Source organism: Quercus lobata, chromosome 12 (assembly GCF_001633185.2).
Source record: "Quercus lobata isolate SW786 chromosome 12, ValleyOak3.0 Primary Assembly, whole genome shotgun sequence".
NCBI classification, from domain to species: Eukaryota; Viridiplantae; Streptophyta; class Magnoliopsida; order Fagales; family Fagaceae; genus Quercus; species Quercus lobata.
This window is the reverse complement of record NC_044915.1, coordinates 8,046,226-8,068,390: the sequence shown is the minus strand read 5'-3', so window position 1 is coordinate 8,068,390 and position 22,165 is coordinate 8,046,226. Positions and strand designations below refer to the sequence as shown.

The window sequence follows — 22,165 nt, the reverse complement described above, 5'->3', positions numbered from 1 at the left end:
GACTTGCAAGACCTGTCAATCCGTGGAGCACGTCACAAAGGAACGTTGGATGTGGCTATGTAGAAAAAAAACAATTGATGACTGTCTGAGACACTCTCTTCATTACGCTTTTTCTAAGTAATTGTACGGGTTCATGATAGTGACAAGGGTCACTTGTATTGTGGAGTGTGAACCTCGGTTACGAAGTCTAGCAATCTTTTAATTCACTCAATATCTATCTTAGACATAAAAATCAAATAAATATAAATAATATTAGAAATACAATTTTTTTTATAAATTATCAATTTAGTGAGTAATTATTGATAAAAAAAAACGATATTAATAATATGTCTAAATGAATACTAATAAAAAATTGATCACATTAAAATTTTGTAACAATATTATAAAATAGTTTGTCATTGTAACATTATTCAACAAATATATCTCTTGCAAAAATTTGGTTTATAATTAATATAAAAATTTATTTCTTTTTCAGCCATTTTTCAAAAATTTCACATAATAATATATATATATTTTTAATTTTAAAATTTTTTTAGTTATTTCTCTCTCATTTCGTACATCCATCAAAAAGCATTCCACAAAGTTTCAAAAAAAAAAAAAAAAAAAGCATTCCACAACTGAAAATTAAAACCTTATCAACACCTATATTCTTAAACAATAACGTGGGTTTTGGTTATGGGCTTAAACATTCCACCGCTGCTTCGTCCTCTTCTTCTTCTCTTCCTTTTTTTTTTAGTTTTCTCTTTATCTTCCTTTCTATTGTTTTATGATCTGCCCCTACCCCACGAGAGTTTATTAGTTTTTTACAAATTGGCACACTTTTCAAGGGACTGACACCGGTTTGAACTGAAGGTTTAACAAGTAGTGTGAAAATTTGAATGTTACTTTTTAACTATTCAAACTCTCTTTTATCACATCAATCAGTGGCCAGTAAAAGTCACACTCACGTGTTCAACACTTTAACTACAGGCTTTATTTTAAAATTCATTTTTCTTTTTAGTAATTAATAAATTATAAAGCATTATAGTTTACAGAGCATTTTAGTTTATATGTGTGCCGGTGTATGTTCATAAATTATTAATTAGTTTTAGTATATAAAAAAATTATTATTTATTTATATAATTTTAAATATTATTAATTAAAATATTTATAACGTTATAAGTTCGATCAGAAAATTAATAATCAGTCATTTTTTCGGTTTTTTAACCGTATCAATTTTTATAACTACGGTTAAGATCCAATCAATAATTGATACATAAAAATATTAGATTTAGGTGTGAAAAAAGATATATTGTTAGCATTAATTAGAGTTAGGGATATAAATTTTTTTCAAAATACAAAAGAGAAAAGAGGGAAGACAAGACAAGACAAAAGAAACGAATAATAGCAAGAAAATGAGAAAGAAGAGAAAAGAAATCAATTGTCTAGTGTATGTTTGGAAATAGGGAGAGAAGGAGAAAAGAAAGGAGAATAAAGTATTTCTTTTTCCTTTGTTTGGATTGTTTCGATTGCAATGAGGAAGAAAATAAAAAGAAAATATATGTTTTTTTTTTTTACTTTTATACCCATATAAATGTAAAAGAAGATACATGAAAATTATGAACAAATATGTAACTTTATATCATAAAAGAAGATACATGAAAATTATGAACAAATATGTAACTTTATATCATATTATATTGTGTACGTGGGTTTTATTATTTAAAAACCATTCTCCCCCTTCAATTACGCCCAATTTGAGCAGATTGCAAATATGTGAATTCAGAAGAAATGGTTTCTTCCTTTTTTATTACTTTTATGGTATCCATACAAAGGAAAGAACTACGCATCTTCTCATTTATCTTCTCTTCCTCTTTCCTCCCGCCTTTCAAAACGAAATGTAAATTTCTCTAAAGACCTAGTTCCTTTCACACTATAGACCCCACTTCCCACATGGGTGCACAGTAATCTTTGCCGAAATCCTGGCGCCACATTAGCCCAAAACCCACCCTCCCCGTCCCATCATCAAGTACACAATGGCTCACTCTCTCACTATAGCTCACACAAATTAGAGAAAGCGAGAAAGAAAATAAAGAGCGAGATATCTGGCGGTCAAAATCGAAGGACTTAACATTTGACAGGATAGGGTGTCTTAGTGGGGCGCAAACGTATCAGAAAAATATTTTATATAAAAGAAAGAAAGAAAGAGACAGATAGAGATGGAAAGAAAGAGAGTGATGGGAAGTGCTATTGTGTGTAAGACTGGCTGATAGAGATGGAAAGAAAGAGAGTGATGGGAAGTGCTATTGTGTGTAAGACTGGCTGATAGAGATGGAAAGAAAGAGAGTGATGGGAAGTGCTATTGTGTTATTGATGTCTATTACTGCATCGGGAAACAGCTCCCGTGCTGTTTCCACGCGTTCTCTTGCTAACGACAGCTCCATTGGGACCCACAGTCCATGTCAGTTGGTCCCACTCACCAGCCAAACTAGCAGGTACAGTCACAGTGTGTGTGAGAGAGAGAGTCACACTTGGTGTCAGTGATAGATAAAAAGAATCCAAGTTAATTAAACGAAACAGAGACTCCCACACTCAAAAACAATCACTTTGGTACATACATTTTTTTCGTTTGGTAACTTTCAAGTTCAGTGTGTCATCGCACTATTTAAAGAAAATTTGATTTGAAAATGCTCTCATTACTTTTATAATTTTCAAAAAAAAATTTCTTAAAAATAAAAATTAATATATACTCTAAGTCACATGTTAATAAAATCCTTCTTATTTTTATGTCTCAGCTTGTGAACCCAAACAACAAGGACATCAGGGATATTCCTGGATTAGCGCCACCCGCAATGACTCGAATTTTACTTTGGAGTGCTAGTTAAAAATTTAGGAAAGGATCATCTAATGAGATTGAGATGTTAATTTGTCATCTTATTGGATGGATATCAGCTTAAGCTTGTGATGCTGCTGGTGGCACCTGTTTTATAGAGTTGGTCTAGTTGAGTATAGATTTCTTTCTAGTAATTTTTCTGCAGAGTGGTCAAACTTTGCCTAACGATAGTCTCTCAAACAACTGCTGGGATTCATTAGCTTCAATTGGAAGTGGTCTGTATGATTATTTCTTCCCCGACTGAAAAATCATTCCTATTTGAGGGAAACTAAAAAATGTGTAGATTGTGTTGGTTCACACCATATATTTGCTACACTTGTAAGATATTTTGATATGCACTTCATAATTGATTTATATGTTTTACTGGAAAATTTTGTTATTTACTGTTTATTTTGCAATATCATATCCGCTATTATCTAGAAATCTTCACATTCAATTGGATTTTTATGTGATTTAAAAATATTCACATTAATAAAAAGTAACTTTATTTAGAAATAGAGTTATAATTATCAAATAATAAATTTCATTTTGAATTTAAAAAGAGAATTCTTAAAATTTAAGATTTTTTTTCTTTCATGTTCAAAAAAAAAAATTACAATTACTGCTTATTTTTAAAATTTATTCTTTTTATTTGTTTGAATTTTTTTCTTAAATGTCTGGATTACTTCCAGTACTTTTTTAATTCGAATTTTCTTTTATTTTAATGAGAAACTGTCATATCATTCACAAATTAAATAAAACATGGAGATTAAAACCCGTTACTAAAGGTAACGCCACTGCACTATATGACTCTTACATATTTTTTGCATTATAAATTCCATGATGTTTTATTTTTTTTCTTTAACTACGCGTATGGATGCGTAGAGATGAAGCCCAAGGCTGATATATGGTGGATTTATTACAAAAGTATACGGTTGTTAGTCAAAAAGTAATGTAAAATAAAATTTTTTATAGTTGGTCAAAAAGTAATGTAAAATTCACTTAAAAACCTTACGAAAAGTAATGTAAAAAGAACTTTATAATGAATAGGTCACAATATTCACCAAAAAGAAAAAAATTGGTCACAGATCAATATGATAAGAAATTATTTGTTCTTTTTTATGCTCTAATAAAGGTTTTTGAGAAATTTCTTACATGCGTGTGATCTGCAACTGGCTACTCAAACGTCAAGAGATAGAGTTGCTCCATTACCCATTTCTTTTACTTTTGTCACTCTCATATGATAATAATTAATAACATGGCTTTTTCTTTACACTATGTTTGGATTGGTGGATTTTTAAGAGGATGAAAAAATTTAGAGAGAAAATGAGAAAGAATGTTATTTGGTAAGGAGAGAGGGGGAGGAAAATTTTTGGTGGTGTCCAGGTATTTTTCACCTGGGCCCACCTAAAACTTGTCTCTTTAAAATGGAGAGAAAATAATATGAGAGGAGTTTTATGGATAAATGACAAAATTACCCATCATACTAATTTCGTCCCATTGTTGTTTTTTTATTTTTTATTTATTTATTCTTCTGCCTGCTTTCCTGGGCGTTTGCTCCTTTTAAGGCATTATTTATTATTATTTTTACTTTCTAAGAACGATGCCTACTCTTTTTTTATTTTATTTTTTTTTATCCTTTTTTCTTTTGATTTTCTAGGCTGTACATAGTATATTATGTTTTTTTTTTTTAATTAGACATGATTTTTTTTCCTTGACATAATTTTTATTGTTTTAATAAATTTGAGTGATTTTTTTTTTTTAATTGCTTGTCATTTTTTTATTTTAATCGTGCATCATTTTTTAACAAGGGTATATGAGTAAATTTATACAAACTCACTTTTTCCATCCCTCCACTTTTTCACTCCCAACCAAACAAAAATGAGGAAAATTAAAGTATTTTCTATCCTCCCACTTTTCTCACCTTCCAACCAAACACACCCTTAGATTGTGGTACATTGTGATTGGAAATGGCCAATGGTGCATTTCACACCGCTCTTTTCACAAAAGTCACCATGTGACGTGGTTTCCACACTACGTATCTATTTGGTATAATTAATTTTGCCATTTATACATCTCATTGTATTTTTTGATACTATTTATAAGTCCTATTGTATTATTTTAATTAACTTTTATTTTTATTTATGATACTTTTAGCAAAAAATTTTCAATTTTAACAAAATAAACAAATTTCAAACAGATCTAACACAAATTTTTAACTTCAAAGCAATCGGCTTTCAGTGACCACTGAAACACCATGCCAAAGTAACGAAGGTTTCTTGGAAATTTCCTCTGTCTCTGTCTCACTCTAGCATTTTCCTGGGTTGATTGATACACGTTGAGGTGAAGGAATGGAAATTCTTTTACATACGCGTAAAGAACCTCAAAAGTTGTGCTTGATCCTCCTTTCTCTTTGTAAAGAAAAATTCTAGGCACATCCTCTTTTGTGCTGTGATACTGTGATAGGAGCCGAAGTGAGGTCCACCACAATACAAATACTTACTAAGGGGCTGTGAAATTATCAATTACTCTCAAGAGAAAAAAATATAATTAAGGAAATAAATTTGAAAAAAAAAAAGGAAAAAAGAGAGAAAGAAAAAGGACAAAAATACTATTTTATGTATGTGTATGGAAGTAAAAATGAAAAGAAAGGAAAGAAAAAGAAGGAAAAAATAATGCTAAAAAAATTATTTTATTTTTTACTTTTTGTAAATTATAAATGAATAATTCATTAAGAGGAATTAAAAGTAATTTTACAAAATACTCAGAACTTTTTTATACTTCACAAAACATACAGTGAGTTTCCACACTAATACACTAACTTTTAACTTCAAAGCAATCGGTGCCCTCCGCAAATCACAGACAGCTTTTGACAACTTTGTTCAATTTTCAACACTAATCATATCATCAAACCCAGCAAATTCTCAGTCATGAGCACTGAAACAAAATGTAATGGTAATGAAAAAAAAACTTTGTTTTTGGTACGAAAAACAAAACTTTATTCCCAGTCAAAAACAATATAAAAACTTAGAAAGAACTTTTATATTTGGTCAAAAAGTAACGTAAAAGGAACAATGCCAGTCCCACACAGTTTTTAGAGAGTTGCGCCATGATCCATTTCTTTTACTTTTGTCATTCTCAGAAAATATTAATAACATGGTTTTTTTTTTTTTTTTTTTTCCGTTAGATTGTGGTACAATATTTGTGATTGGAAAAGGCCAATGGAAATCGAGAGGAAAAGGGTAGTGTTTGGTAAAGTATTTTGAGAATTATTGTTTATAATTTTTTAATGTTTTTTTAAATATATATATAAATAAATAAATATATCATAATATATATAATATTATTTAAAATATAAAAATTATTATTTGAACTCGATGGTTACAAAAGTGTAGTTTTCAGTAAGTTTCGGCACTAATTAACATTAATTTTTAACTTCAAAGCAATCGTGTTTCGGTGCCCTCTGCTAACCACGCTGACAACTTTGCTCAATTTTTAACTATCGTGAAGGATACTCTCTACATGGAGTTATCAAGAGGGTACAGTGGGAAATCAACGGGCAAAATTTGGCAGGATAGGTGATTTGATGTTTTCCTGCGTCTATGTTTGTCTTGGATGTCAGGCTAGTCTGTGTAGCCCTGAATCATCTATCCCTTTCTCTCTTGTACTTTTCTCATTATTATAATATAAATTCTACCCATTCAGTCAAAAAAAAAAAAAAAAAAACACCACGCAAATTCCCAGACATGAGCACATAAACACCACGCCAAGTGAGGTTTAGTTCCGGAACAATGAGTGGAACACGTAATTTTACCCAGTGCGGCTTAACGTACATTTCAGGGGGTTCAATGCACCCCTGACTTGAAAAAAAAAAAATATATATATATATATAATATTATTTTACTAATTTAATATTTTTTAAAATATTTTTACACACTTTATTTTAAAATCTAATTACATATCAACTTATCTCACGATTAAAACAACAATTTATTATATTATTTATGGATGGATAGGTGTGGTCATGTGAGTTAATAATTATATAGTACAAGTAGAGTTGAGTTTTTTCATTTAGTTTAAAATATTTTTATAAAAAAAAATGACAAATATATAACCACAATTGCATAAAAACAAAAATATTATACAAACTTAACAAAATAAAATGGTCATACTTATATTGACAATAGATAATGAAAACTGAAAATAAATTATTTTGAGACGATTTCAAAATATGAAAATTCATAAAAGGAATTTGTATAATTTCATATATTGGTGTGTTTTTGTTTTCGATAACTCAATATGTTCAAGTTTTTTTTTTAAATTAAATTTTTGTTTAATTTAAGTTTCTTAATGATTCCACTGGAAAAAATTTCTAGAGCTGCCATTGATTTTACACAATTTTGATCATAATTATTTATGTGATTGGTTGTGAGTGATAGAGGTATAGATTCATATAGACCCATCATCATATATTTAATACATTGTGAGTTAGGGTCAAAATTATGTGGTCTTAGCCACCACAATACAAATATTGTGAAGTGGGTATTAAATTTTCAATTACTCTCTAAAATTAACACTATGTTTAATGGGAAAAAAAGAAAAGAAAAAAGGAATGGGTTTGGAAAAATAAAACAAAAAAAAGAAAGAAAGAACAGGAACAGAAAATACTCGTTTATGTATGAGTTTCGATGTGAAAATGAAAAGGCATGAAAGAAAAGGATGGAAAAAAATAATGCTAAAAAATGATTTTTTTAATTATTTTATTTTTTGTAAATTATAAATTATCGATTCATTTGGATTAATAAAAAGTAATTTTACAAAATATCCAGAACCTTTTTTTAATATATTTTCATGAGGTTATAAGAGTAATCTTGCAGAAAAGTGAATCATTTCTTTATTTTTCTTTCAAATCCACAGCTTCCATCCATTTTCCAATTCTCTACTTCCTCTCGTCCAGTACAACCAAACATAATATAAAAAGGTTCTAATGAGAACTTCGTCTACTCCAGAGCATTCAAGAAGCTCTCTCTTTCTTCTCTCTCTCACACAAACAGATTCTCTCTCATACACACATAGATTACCGGCAGAGAAGTGGAGATCGGAGTTCTACACAGATCGGCATTCCGCAGGTTTATTTTTTGTTTTTGTTTTTGTTTTGTTTTGATTAGTTTTATTTTATTGTTCAGATTTCATTAGGCTTGTGAGAATGATTGTTTTTGCATCTCAGATCTTTCGATTGGGTTTTGTGTTTTTGTTTTGATTGTGGTATGTTTTAGTTTGTAACCATTGAGATAGAGAAGCAAGAGAGAGTGAAGAACAAAAGGGAAAGGAATGAGAGAGAAATAATTATTTTATTATTCAACCCGGTATCATTTCAAGGGATAATATTGTTTAGAGATGTTACAGTAATTGCTACCGCGCTCTCCATTTTAAGAGAGTTACTGTTGCAAATCTAAAATTTTTTTTGGAGATGGAAAGGCCGTTGGAGGGTTTTTATTTTTTATTTTTTTTATTTTTTGTGTTTGCTCTCTATATTTGGCTCTAGAGAACCTATCGTAGATACTCTTACGTAATTTTTAGCAACAAATTTTAATTTTTAAACAGTATTATACGTATTTTAAATTTTTTTTATGTATTTACAAACATCGTATTTATCGACACCATGATTAGAGCAATATTACCAAATACCCCATAAGATTCCTGGACATTACCACTGTTTGGTTGAAGAAAGAAAAGAAAAAAAAGAAGAGATTCGGGATAGAAACTTTCACGTAACGTAGGATCACTTTGCTGTTTGCTCCTCAAAAGTTGTGCCCCTCTTCCCCTCTCTCTCTCTCTTTGAAATTAGTGCACCCTCTCTATATATCTCTCTTTGAAATTAGAGTAATGTTTTTGGATGTTGAGATTGATACAATAATTGTTCCGTTAGCTGAAGGAAAATTATCGTGTAGACTACTTGGAGCTCTCATATGGAGTAGGCTCACACGTTGAGAAGAAGAGTTGGAAATTTCTTACATGTGGGGTTTAGTTGTGCTTGTTCTTTCTTTCCCTCTCTTTCAAGAAAAATTCTAGTAGACACATCCTAAATTTCACCGAAAATTTCATATACCTGCTCTAACAATTTCATGTTGTGAATCTTGTGACGGGAACCAAGAGTTTTAGTTCCAACGCAATACAATTATTGCGACGCGAGAGTCATATTTATAATTACTCTCTAAAATTAACACTCTTTTTAAAGAAAGGGAAAAGAAGTGGAAAACGATTAAAAAATGGAAAAAAACAAGATGAAAAGGGAAAAATATTCTTTATGGTTTGAACGTAAAGATAAAAGGTAATTTCCTTTTCTGCATTCTAAATTATATCTTATATACTATGTCGTAATTAACCTCTATTGTTTGTTTTATGCTAAAACTAATAGATTTTAACATTAAAAAAGTCATTTATTTCTCTTTTAAAAACAAAACAAGTGGAAGAGGGTAAATTGATATTTGAATACTATATTCCATTAGACTTAATGTTACATAGTTTTAGGGGTTTTAATTTGGGGAGCCGACTGTGTATTCTTGTATAGGCGATGGTAGAATAGTTTAAATTTTTTTAAAATGAAAAGAATGTAAAGAAAAAGTTGAAGAAAATAATGCTAAAAAATGATTTTCTTTTGTATTTTTGTAAATTAGAAATGTATAGTTCATTACAAAGAATTAAAATTAAAAAATAATTTTACAAAATATTCAGATCTTTTTCATACTTTTACGAGGGTGTAAGAGTAATCTTGTATAAAAGTTAATAATTTCTTGTTCTTTTTTTCTCTCTCGAATCAGACAGAAAACGAAAGTTAGAAAAATTTGTGGAGCGCAAACGACCACAGCTTTCATCCATTTTTCTACCCTCTACTTCCTTTCATCGAGATAATTAAATTTTAGGTCACGTTTAGTAGACTGTGTAATAGAAATATTCTAATGAAATAGATATTTTTATAACATAATTAATTGTTTGGATGTTTGGTTATATTTTTATTACAGTGTATAGTTATTTTTTATTAATTGCTATTCTTAAAATGGACAATAACTATTTTTTATCAAAAATGTTGAATATCTATTCTTTTATTTTATGTAATAACTTTTAAAAAAAATTTCCTAAATAACCATTAGTTGTCACATCTTCAAAACGAAAGAAAATAAAATTTTCTTGCTAATTATTGGCTCTGTTTTGAATTTTTTTATGTTAAAATGGTTACCAAACTAATGAGGAATAACTATTCTTTCTCAAAAGTACCAAATATGTATTCCTCTAACCTTATGTAGTAAATTTTTTTTAAAATTTCCTAAATAATCATTACTTACTACATTTTTGAAAGGAAAGAAAATTAATTTTTCTTATTAATTATTATCTCTATTTTAAACATTTACTTTTTAAAAAAATTTCATAAATAACCATTATTTGCCACATCATTTGGAAAGAAAATAAATTTTTCTTATTAATTATTGGCTCTATTTTTAACGTCTTTAAATCAGTGTATAATAAGTGTATTTTAAAAAATTTGACGTAAAAGTGATTTAATTACCCATCTTTTTTAAACTCTAAATAATGAATAGTAATATTTTCTTACATTTCAATTTTAATGTGTTTTTTGTAATATTTATTCTTTTTCTCATGTAATATTCCTTACAGTGTAATAATCATTACAGTGTACTAAACGTGACTTTAATATGAAAGTAGAGATATAAATTCATATAAACACGTCATCATATATTTATCACGTTGCTAGATAGTGAAATGGGTATTTAATTTTCAATTACTCTCTTAAATTAACACTATGTTTAAAGGGGAAAAAAAAAAAGAATGAGGGAATGGGTTTGAAAAAATAAAAACGAAAAAGAAGAAAGAAAGAAAAGGGACAGAAAATAGTCTTTTATGTATTAGTTGCAATGTAAAAATGAAAAGGCAGAAAAGAAAAAGAAGAGAAAAAAATAATGTTGAAAAATGAATTTTTTATTATTTATTTTTTTGTAAATTATAAATTGTTGATTCATTTGGAATAATTAAAAGTAAATTTCCAAAATATTCAGAACTTTTTTTTAATATACTTCTACGAGGGTATAAGAGTAATCTTGCAGAAAAGTTCGTCATTTCTTTTTTATTCTTCCAAAGCCGCAGCTTCCATCCATTTTCCAATTCTTTACTTACTTTCGTCCGGTACAACCAAACATAATATAATAATGAGAAGAATATGTGGCTAAACTTAAACCTGTAAACACATATCCCTAGACCATTTTGCCTTAACATTCACAACACCTCCATTGGTAAAATTACACCCGTTCTCCTTGAGTTCTGAACAGTGACTTTAATTGCGGTTTTTCATAAAGAACAGAAACACAGAGGTTATGTTATAATGTATGACCCATCTTAAGAAGGGAGAGATTCAAAACATTGCATCAAATTTTTTTTTCTTCTTTCATAAATTATTTTTTTTTCAATTTTTCTTCGGTTCTAATTGAATGTACTCTTTTTACAATGCAGACCTATTCCGTGCTTCAATGGCTTCAAGCTCGTCATCTTGTTCTTCTATTATTTCTACCAGCCGATGGACGTATGATGTCTTCTTGAGTTTCAGCAGAGCTCTTCAAAACAATAAAAGAATCCAGATTTGCTGTGGTCATTCTCTCAAAAAATTATGCATCTTCAACTTGGTGCTTAAACGAACTTGTAGAGATCATTGCCTGCGAAAAAATGGGAATGACAATTCTGCCTATTTTTTACATCGTGGATCCATCTGATGTGCGGAAACAAAAGGGAACTTTTGCACACCCTTTTGATGAATATGAAAAACGATTTGAGGAGAAGGTGGGCACATGGAGAGCTGCTTTGAATCATGTGGCCAACATCTGCGGATGTCATGTTGATAAGAGGTAATTTTATTTGATATATATTCAGCTGACCCACTTTTGTCAAAACCTATCTATTTACATATTTATATTTAGTCGGCAGATTCGAACACCTAATATCTACCATATTTTTCATGGGACCTATTAATTGGTCATCGTATCTTGTTCTCTCTTCATTGCAGTCCTCTCTCAACAGCTGTCGAAAGCATTGCTGGACAAATATCGCAAAAATTGAGTTGTGAATTCTCAGAAATTACTGAGGGCTTGGTTGGAATGGAATCTGCAGTGTTGGAATTGAGGTCATGTTTAGCTATATGGTTAAAGGATGAAGTTCTTTTTATAGGGATCTGGGCGATGGGGGGAATGGGGAAGACAACCCTCGCCGAAGTTGCCTATAAGATGTATTCTAAAGAATTTGAAGTTAGTTGTTTTATCGATAATGTTAGGGAAAAATCTGAAAAAAAAGGTTACCTAACATTGCAGAAAAATCTTATTTCTCAAATATTAAATGACACAAATTTGAATATTAAAAAAAATGTAAAGTAGAACACATGATCAAGAATAGGTTACGGGGTAAAAGGATTCTTCTTGTTCTTGATGATGTAACCTATTCTTGATCATGTGTTCTCTTTCACATTTATTTTTTATATTCAAATTTGTGTCATTTAATATTTGAGAAATAAGATTTTTCTGCAATGATAGGTAACCTTTTTTTTCAGATTTTTCCCTAACATTATCGATAAAACAACTAACTTCAAATTCTTTAGAATACATCTTATAGGCAACTTCGCCGAGGGTTGTCTTCCCCATTCCCCCCATCGCCCAGATCCCTATAAAAAGAACTTCATCCTTTAACCATAAATCACTTTTGTTTTTTTGTGTGCTAGATATGTAATGCTCTGTTAAACTTCTACTGATGTTCAAATCAATGCATATATAGATTTCTTGTCTCTCTGTAATGGGTTTTTTTGTAATTCTTGTCACTGTCCGACTTATGTAATAATGTTTTCCTTTTTCCTTACCGGCATTTGGGTCTGTGGTTCGTGCTGAAGAAATTTACAAAAGACACATTGCCTGGTTCAGATGTTGATTTTGCTCTATGATTTGCACACCTACATATAATTGAAGTGCTAATAAGAAAAGTAATCAAAATTTGAATTGACGTTTGCAAAAGTTTTATTTTTTTTCCTGTTTGGTAGTCAAAGGATGAGAAGTTATTTAATGGGTAACTATTCAATATTTATACTATTCTCGTGTGAGAGGCTAATATTATCCCAAAACATTATAATTTTTCAATGAGATTGTGTTGTAATTTAGTATGTACCAACACTAGCAACCCCACAGTAAGCGTCCAAAATGTGAACTACCCTGCAGAACGTAGATCAACTGTCTCACTGGTAGTCGTACTTCTTAACCTGAATTTACAACAAAATTAAGTGAAGTTTAAATTATGTTACTAAAAACAAAAAAAACCATTGATCCTGACACAAAATTCAAAGTAATAAATACAAACACATGTCATGACTCATGAGTCTTGTAATTCAGTAAAGTTTAAATGTTTACAATATATGTTTTTTTGTCTTAATAGGCCTTGTTAAAAGGTGAACTATTGCGTATTGCTTTTGTTTGTTGTATCAACTAAAGATTCACTATCACTGGCAATGAGACATTGAGTCTTATACATAGATATTATATATTGTAATATAGGACATAGATTCTGAATGTACACCCCTTTATGCTATTTCCAATTCCCATAGTAAATAATATGCTTAAGGACTTATGTAGTGTTAAGATCTAGATATCATTAAAATTGCCTATAAGCTTGGATGTTTGATTTCTGCCCAAAGAACAGGTTTTACTTTACTAATTTTTGCTTGAAAGTTGAGAATCAACAAAGTTGGTGATCTGAGATAGGTCTTGTATTAGCCAATGGCTGTTGGGTTTAATGTCACTTCCACCTCCTACAAGAATGGGATGGTGGGTGAGATCGCAGGTTCAAATGCTGATGGGTTTGTTGTTTAATTGCTTAGCAAAAACTTATTAGAAAATTGTCCTATATAATGCTGCTGCTGCTTTTGCTGTTGGTGTTTTGTGTGTGTGTATTCATTTTCCTTGGATCAAATTCCATCTGCTCCCTACCTAATTAAGGGGTGGTGGATAGCTTATGGGTTGAATCCCATGCAGGTCTATGAGTTCTAGTTACCCATAGAAAGGAAGTGATCCAAACGCTAACAAGATGCTGAATGACTAAAAAAAAAAAAAAAGTTAATGGTGTGTTGTTATCTTTATTTCTATTTAGCCTTAGATATCATAGATTTTTGCTAAAATTTTTGTTTTGTGTCAGTTGATTAAATCTTGCATTCCAAATGCACTAAATGATGTTCATACTCATGCAGATCAAAGAGTTGAATTCATTTGTTGCTCTTAAAAAGCAGTAAGTTAACATCAGTCAGAATTTACCGATATTTTCTATTCTTAAAGCAACAGAGATAATTTTATTCACCCGAAATGCATCTGACTTACCATAAACTCTATTTTTGGCATTTTTTTTTCTTACTATTAGTTTTTTAATGCTTTATGTTGCCCCCTTTGTCCTGAACTATTTTTTGTGTGTCCCAAATTGAGTGCCAAATCGGAGAAAACTATGCATTAAAATGATCAGTTTTCCGTTTTACCTTCTGTCAAACAAATCTAAATGCATAAGAGAAGTCAATTCAAATTGGTGAGGTACATTTTTTGTTACATGGTTTTACAACAAAGGTAATTTTTAAATCCAGTATATACATTTATATATATATCATGTGTCAATGCATTAAGTGTTTTAAATTAACTCTGTTTTCTCAAATGTGAAACATAATTTGGGACATTGGTTTTATAGTCATAAATCATAATGGAATCTATACACATTGCTGGCCTCTCCACAGTTCATTAGCTGACAAAAGCCTCAAAGTTACAGATAGATGATGCAACGTGCCAATCATTGGCGGAAAACACATTATTTTTGCTGTTTCAAGATGACAGAAGTAGCAGCATGGTTAGGCCTTGTGCAATGAAGATGTAATGATTGCACTGGTAAGAAAGAGTGATTTGATCATGTTGAAGGAGCAAAAAGGGTTAGAGAGGCAAAAATAACAACGGTGATAAATAGATTAGAGCACTTGTAGTTAGATTTGATTCGGTGGGATGGAGAAAAAAGATACGTGTGCTGACTTTCTATGATTACAAGATTCATTATTTGGGAATGAGAGTAGAAAGGAAAGTGGGTGCATTTTTTTTGGCTGCAATAGAAAATTAGGAGAAGCGTGAGTAGGCTGCTTTGTATAATGTTTCTCACTTTGCTGCAGACGCACACCTAATGTAGTCCAAATAAGCAAGTAAATTTTTATTTGGATCACATGGGCAGACAATCTGAGCTTTTTTCATAAGAAATCTCAACTAACTAGTGTAGTTGAAGAGTTAGTTACAGCTCTTATTCATTACTGTGTTGACATACTTAAATTTTATAGGGTTAAAAAATGGTTAAAGAAGAATATATGTTATTTCTTTTTAAAAGGTAGTTATGTGATAACCAAGAAATTACTTCTATGCGTTGTTGTTATGTATTTTTATCTCTTGTTTGCCAGTTCCTCATCCGGGATTTGGATTGGGCTTTGAAAGGCTTGTTTAATTTGCTACAGGAATAGAGAATATAAGAGACACGATCCCTATCCCTCGTATGCCTGGTTCAGCTGAATTTTAATGGTGTAGTTGTGTGTCAATTTTTTTTTTTTTTGTTATCTTATTGTGGTCAACCACTGCATCATTTTTTTACGGATCCTGGTTCTCATCTCCTTAAGTAAATTCAATTTGAATCACCTTCTCTGTTTAGCACTTATGTGCATCAAAACTTCAAACTAGTATAGGAAGGCTACAAAAAACGAAAAAAAAAAAAAAGGATTAATGGAGTTGGCCCCAATCGGTTGGGACCAATGCTTGGATTATTGGTAATTGTGAAGTGATTATATATTTGTTTGGAAGTTATAAATAAAAATTTTATTTTTGTATGACATTCATCTGAAACTCATTGAGTTCTCGTGTGTCATAATATCATTTCTTTTGTTTTCGAATCTTTTGTATCACTGAATAATTACTTGAATGCTTCTTATTCTTTTCTTAGGATTTACTTTCAATTTGTTGTGGATACTGAAATGCATCAATTCTTTGAAAACAAGAGAATCGATCTCTTTGAACGGGGCAGCAAAGAATATAAATAATGCCTTGCTACATCTTTTTCACCAATGTGCTAGTTTTCACTGATGTGTCTACTACTCTTGTCAGCCTTTCATGCTAAAATGAGTTATTTATGGGTTTATATTTTCATACAACCTTATGGCTATTGCATTTTTGTTGTAATGCTTGGATGATTAAGGATACCTTATAAACACAAGTCTATTTGGTGGTGGATTTGTCAAGGAATTTTGTCTAATTGAAAATATTATAATAGTTTCTGTATGTAATGAAAAGATACCAGATTCATATACATCCCAGTGAAGTTGTTTTGGTTAGCTACTTTAGTGATTGAGTTTGATGTAATGCATATTACAGATGAAGTTACCGTGGATGGCTGCTGTCTGTTGGTGCAACTAACCGTTAAAAACCCTCAGAACTTGGCCAATTTGATGGCTTTAATCTTTGTGGACACTATCTTGATGATTTTAAAATTTTTTATTTTTGAGAATTTTTTGTATGCAATGTAGTGAGTGCACAATAGCTACCTGGAGCATGGAGGTGGAGACAGTAGAGTTCCGTTTGTTAAACAAGCTAGGCATTAAAGAGACATAGAATGTGAGGAATCCAGCCAAGGAGATTTTTTTTTCCTCTTCTTTTACCTGTGAGTTATCATCTTTCTTACTACCATTATATAATCTAGTTCTTTCCTTTATTTTTTGTTTTGTATCTTTTTTTTTTTTTTTTCCCGGACATTTTCTAACATGTCTTTTTCTGTTAAACTTCAATTCTAAATGCATATTGAGATTTCTTATTTCTCTGTTAACAGTTTGTTTTAATTCTTGTTTTTCTTTTTCGCCAACAGTCCGACATATATAATAATGTTTTCTTTTTTCCTTTCTGGCATTTGGGACTATGATTCATATTTATTTACAAAAGTCTCCTATCTTGGCTCCTTAGATGTTGATTTTGCTCTATGATTTGCACACTTGAAGTTTGCAAAACTTTTTTTCTGTTTGGTAATCAAAGTATGAGAAGTGAATAAATATTAAAATTTTTCAATGGTATTGTGTTATAATTTTGTACAATGAATATGCGGTATTTAGTACGCACCAACACTTCCTTTGGGTTTTCATCATATCATCTTTTGGTGCAAAGGACATGTGTTTGTATATCCTAGGGGATAGTATGCAGAAACTAGCGACCTCACAACCAACGTCCATAATGTGAACTACCCTGCAGACAGATAAACTGTCTCACTGGTAGTCATATTTCTTAACCTGTCATGACATGTCATGACTCATGAGGCTTGTAATTCAGTATAGTTTTGCAGTATATGGTTTTAACTCTTAATAGGCCTTGTTAAATGGTAAGCTATTGCGTGTCACTTATGTTTGTTGTATCAACTATAGATTCTATAAGACTCAAAGTCACTCATAGTGAGACATTTGAGTCTTATATATAGATGTTATATATTGTAATGTAGGACAGAGATTCTGGATCTACACCCCATTTAAGCTATTTCCAATTCCAATACCGAACATCCTGTAAAAATCAGTAAATAATATGCTTAGGGACTTATGCAGTGTTAAGATCTAGATATAATTAAAATTTGCCTATAACCTTGGGTGTTTAATGTCCTGCTAGCATCATGTAAGTGCACCTTTTTCACCCATGTGCTAGTTTTCACTAATGTGTCTACTACTCTTGGCTGTCTTTCATGCTAAAATAAGAGTTAATTATGGGTTTAAATAGTCATACGAACCTATGGCTCATGCATTTTTGTCGTAATTCTTGGATACCGGATAAAGACATTTCTATTTGGTTGTGGATTTGTCCTAGAATTTTGTCTAATAGAGATAGTTATAATAGTCTGTATCATCTGAAAAGATGCCAGGTTCATATGCCTCACAGTGAAGCTGGTTTGGGTAGCTACTTTAGTGGTTGTGTTTGATGTAATGTATATTATAGATGAAGTTACCGTGGATGGCTGCTATTTGCTGGTGCAAGTAACTCTTTAAAACCCTAAGTACTTGAGCCAAATTGATGGCTTTAATGATATTTTGGTGATTTTATAGTTTTTTTTTTTTTATTTTTTTTATTTTTGAGAATTCTTTTATATAATTTAGTGAGTGCACAAACACACACATGATAAGTTAAGATAGAAATGATAATATGAAAAAACCACTCTCATTGACATCGTGTAATCAGTGTCACAGTAGTATTGTGTCTAAAGTATCTTTGTGAACATCTTCCTTTTTTATGGTTAAGAAATTGTAAATTGCTGCTTCTAAAGTAACCAATGCATACCTTTAAGTTTAATCTGGAATCATGCCCTATGTTTGATATATTTCATATCAATATATGTTGCTTCAAGTACTTTATAGTTTATATGTTAAATGTTTCTCAGTTATGAAGTATATTTAATGCTAAGGCAGCGGCTATATGCATGCTGCCATGACAAATCAACAGCTAATAGATAGTGGAAACCGGATGATGGACAAGACTGATCAAGCCATTGGAGGTCATAAAATGTTGGATTATCTCTGATGATCATTTTGTGAGGAAATTAGTTTTATTTATTTTGGTGAGTTGAAAAGGGATAAGTTTCGTAGGCTATTATGAAGTGTGATCGTTATTTCCTATCATTCTTCTCTATTTCCTTGTAGAGGGTTATAGGTGGAATTGTATTTTGTATGTCTAAAACGTACTAGTCTTTTTAGCTCTGCCTTGAGTATCACTTGCACTGTTTTGTATCAAGACCTGAACAAATTATGGAATGTTTTTAACTGACTCATATCCCCCCACCCCCCTCACCGAAAAAAAAAATAAGAGTAAGAAAACATAAAACTAGTTTTACTGTTCAAAATAGTATGGAATCATCGCAAAAGAAAAATAAATTTAGTATCTCCTTGTTTGTGGTAGACTGTTCAAGACGCCATCAATGTTGGAACAGAAACTGCAGCTGCACTCAAGGATGAGGTGTAATTTGTCAGCTTTAAAAAAAATGGATTTCTCGGCAGTTTAATATTTCACATTGAATTAAAAACTGTCTATCTGTCTCTGTCTCTCTCTCTCGCTCCCTACTGTTTCTCTCTTGTTTCGTTTAATCTTTCAAAAAATTTCAATGCCATGGAAACTAAAGAAATCAATTATATTTATGTTTAGACTGAACAAATGAGTCGGGCTGTCAAGTGTTAATGAGCAGGACTATCCATTTCTCGATCAAGAAAGCTTCTCAACTTGTGAAGGAACTTGGTAGGCAGGTCAATCTCTGAAAGTATCTTCCTCCTGTTCTTGTCATATATTGACTATTATTTGTTACATGTTTTACTTACCTCGTTTATTTCTTTAGGTTGCAACTGATCGGTGTATTATCGCATTACTCTTCCTTATTATTGCCATTGGAGTCATGGCCATCATTATTGTAAAGGTAAGATAGCTTATCATCCATTTTCTTTGCCATTAACAAAATTTAATTTTCTAAATACTTGATTTTGCCTTTGCCATCTGTTTACAAATTGGAACCAAATCCTTGACATCCCTTTATTATATAGATGTAGCTTCAAAATTTTGAATACTAGGCCTTTTTCTTCTTCTTTTTTTTTTGGCTGTGGAGTTTCTCAGGCCTGTTTTTAAATGTATATAACTGTATATGTTATTGCATAATCTTGTTTTATGCTTTTAGTGGACCTTTTATAAATAAGTTGATCTCAGATTGACCTTGTTTGGTTAACCCTTATTTGCTTAAAAGTTGCAGGAAGATACTTTTATAATGCCAAATGTTGTAGTTAACTGTAGTGATTCTTAGTGATTTTTTGCTTACCTTAATAAAAAATAAAAGAATCGAATTCAATATATCCTCACTAAAAAAATAAGAAAAGTAGACAAACACAAGTGCATGAGTGAGTAAAAGGGTTAATCTAATAGTTGTCACATTTTCATGTCCATTGGTAATGCGCTGATTGCAACTTGATGTCATCTTGAGGAGAAGGTCAATTCCCTTTCTTTTCTGAATAGATGGCTTTACCACCAAATGGATAGAGGGAAATAATAATTTGAATTTTTGTATATCATTTTGAATAGTTTGATGGATGCTACAGACATTGATCGTAAAATTGGTGATCTTTTTTATCTGAAAACAGGTTATACTTACAGAGAGAGGTGAAGGAGAAGAAGGGGGGGGGGGGGGGGGTTGGGTGGAAGGAGAAGTTGGAGCTTACAGATTCTTTTGGAACTTGACTACTTAAGTTGCATATAAGTTTGAGTTCGAGGATGAATCGTTTGGTTGTTTTCATGACTTGCATTGTCCAGAAAATTTGTTTCACGGCCTCTTATATCATGTAAGAACCTTTTACTGGTTCTATGTTGTTCATTTCAACATGTCTTAAACCTTGTATAGTGAGAGGGTGTCTTAAGTCACCAAGAACATTCCATGTTTTGCATGTCTCATGTGACTGTCAAAAGCCATTAATAACTTGAGAAACAGCTGGTTTTATAAGAGTGCATTGCCCGATTCTTTCCATTTGGTTAAATGCTTTTTTTTTTTTTTTTTTAAATTTCAGCTCGTGAACCCAAACAACAAGGACATCAGGGATATTCCCGGATTAGCCCCACCAGCAATGGGTTGGAAATGGAGTGCTAGTTAAAAATTTAGCAAAAGGATCATCTAATGAGATTGCAATGATGATTTTCCATCTCATGGATGGAACATCAGCTTAGTTCGTGATGCTGCTGGTGACACCTGTTTTATACAGCTGGTCTAGACTCTAGTTGAGTTTGGATTTCTTTTTAGTAATTTTTCTGCAGATTGGTCAAACTTTCCCGAATGTTAGTCTCTCAAACTACTGCTGGACCGAATGTTAGTCTCTCAAACTACTGCTGGGATTCATTTGCTCCAATTGGATGTGGTCTTGTGTGATTATTTCTTCCTCGACTGAAAAATCATTCCTATTTGAGGGAAACTGAAAAATGTGTAGATTGTGTTGTTTAACAGCATGATTTGCTTCACTTATAAAATGTTTGATCTGCACTCGATAATATATTTATGGAAATTTTTGTTATTCACTGTTTATTTTGAAATATCTTATGTACTATTATTATTATTATTTTTTAATTTGATAGGTATAAGTTATAACAACAGGGGAGGAATTCAAATCTCAGTTCTCTTCATAAAGGAGAGTAGATAACGTTACTGTCTTAGACTTATATTTAACCATTTTAAAAACTTACTTTATCATTAGGGTCTTAGGCACACATTAAACTTTTTATTTTTGGAAACATTTTTTCGGTAATTGAAAAAGTTGTCATTACTTTTTCAATTCTCGATAAAATTATTTCCAAAAATGGAAATTAATGTGTGCTCTTAGGGCACACATTAGTAAAATCCTTATCATTATACCATCTTATTTTACAATACTTCCACATTTCAAACTTCTATTTTCCTCTTTTACTCATTAAAATAATATGTTTACAAAATAAAATTATATATATCAAAATTATATCTTTTCTCTCTCATCTCTCTCCTCTTTCATTTTCAGCTCTCTTTCAAGTAAACCCCAAAAACCTTAGGGCAATCCCAGAAACCTCAACCCCAAAACCCATGGCCACCGCCATCACCACGGCAAACCCCCACCTTCACCATCATGAACCCACAGTATAAACCCCACCCCCTTCCACCATGCCACCACCCCACGGCAACCCCAGAAACCTCAGCCTCGAAATCGACCACCATCCCATGGGCCACCTCCCCCCCCCCCCCCCCCAGAAAAACAACCTTCTCCACCATGAATCAACATATGACCCATAATAAAAACCCCACCCCCTTTCACCACCACCACCACGGCAACCCCCAGCTCCACCACCATGAACCTACAAAAAAAATCCATTCCAAAATCAAATCAAACCAATAGCAAATTTCGAATCCACAAGATGACCCACAAAAAAAAATCAAGTCAAAATTTACAAAAACCCAGTTACAAACGGATCTCGTCGCTGCAAACCACTCTGGAAACCCATGAATACGCCGCCGCAAACCACCATACCACAGCGCCGCATACCCATGAACCCAGAGAACGTACCCAAAAATACCCAAAAATCGCCACCATGGCACGCCTATCTGACTTCCCAGTCTCACCTCCACGCCGAACCCACGAGCCACGCCAAAAAAGGCCCACCGTGAGAGGGAGATGTGATGAGAGAGAGACGTGATGAGAGAGCCATT

At 31.6% G+C, this 22,165-nt stretch overlaps 1 protein-coding gene across 10 annotated transcripts; it reads left to right on the top strand.

Moving 5' to 3' along the window:
• Positions 1-7,749: 7,749 nt before the first annotated feature.
• LOC115972192 (disease resistance-like protein DSC1) lies at positions 7,750-21,016 on the top strand. 10 transcript variants are annotated; one of them, XR_004087425.1, is made up of 7 exons: positions 7,750-7,980; positions 11,372-11,760; positions 16,473-16,606; positions 18,868-18,924; positions 19,111-19,200; positions 19,298-19,375; positions 20,508-21,016. XR_004087425.1 is itself a non-coding variant. In XM_031092396.1 (3 exons), the coding sequence occupies exons 2-3, from the start codon at positions 11,582-11,584 to the stop codon at positions 12,280-12,282; spliced, it is 543 nt and encodes a 180-aa protein (XP_030948256.1). In that variant the 5' UTR covers positions 7,752-7,980; positions 11,372-11,581; the 3' UTR covers positions 12,283-12,516. The 10 variants fall into 10 exon arrangements, 2 of the variants coding, with proteins under 2 accessions (XP_030948256.1, XP_030948257.1); XR_004087424.1 differs by lacking the exon at positions 20,508-21,016 and adding an exon at positions 20,088-20,135; XR_004087422.1 differs by having other exon boundaries at positions 7,751-7,980; positions 19,111-19,208.
• Positions 21,017-22,165: the final 1,149 nt, after the last annotated feature.

Excerpts from the sequence above, each read along its gene's own strand:
- LOC115972192 (XM_031092396.1), top strand. The coding sequence starts at position 11,582 with ATGGGAATGACAATTCTGCCTATTTTTTACATCGTGGATCCATCTGAT. Across the intron at positions 11,761-11,918 it reads GGATGTCATGTTGATAAGAG|TCCTCTCTCAACAGCTGTCG; the intron begins GTAATTTTATTT and ends TCTTCATTGCAG.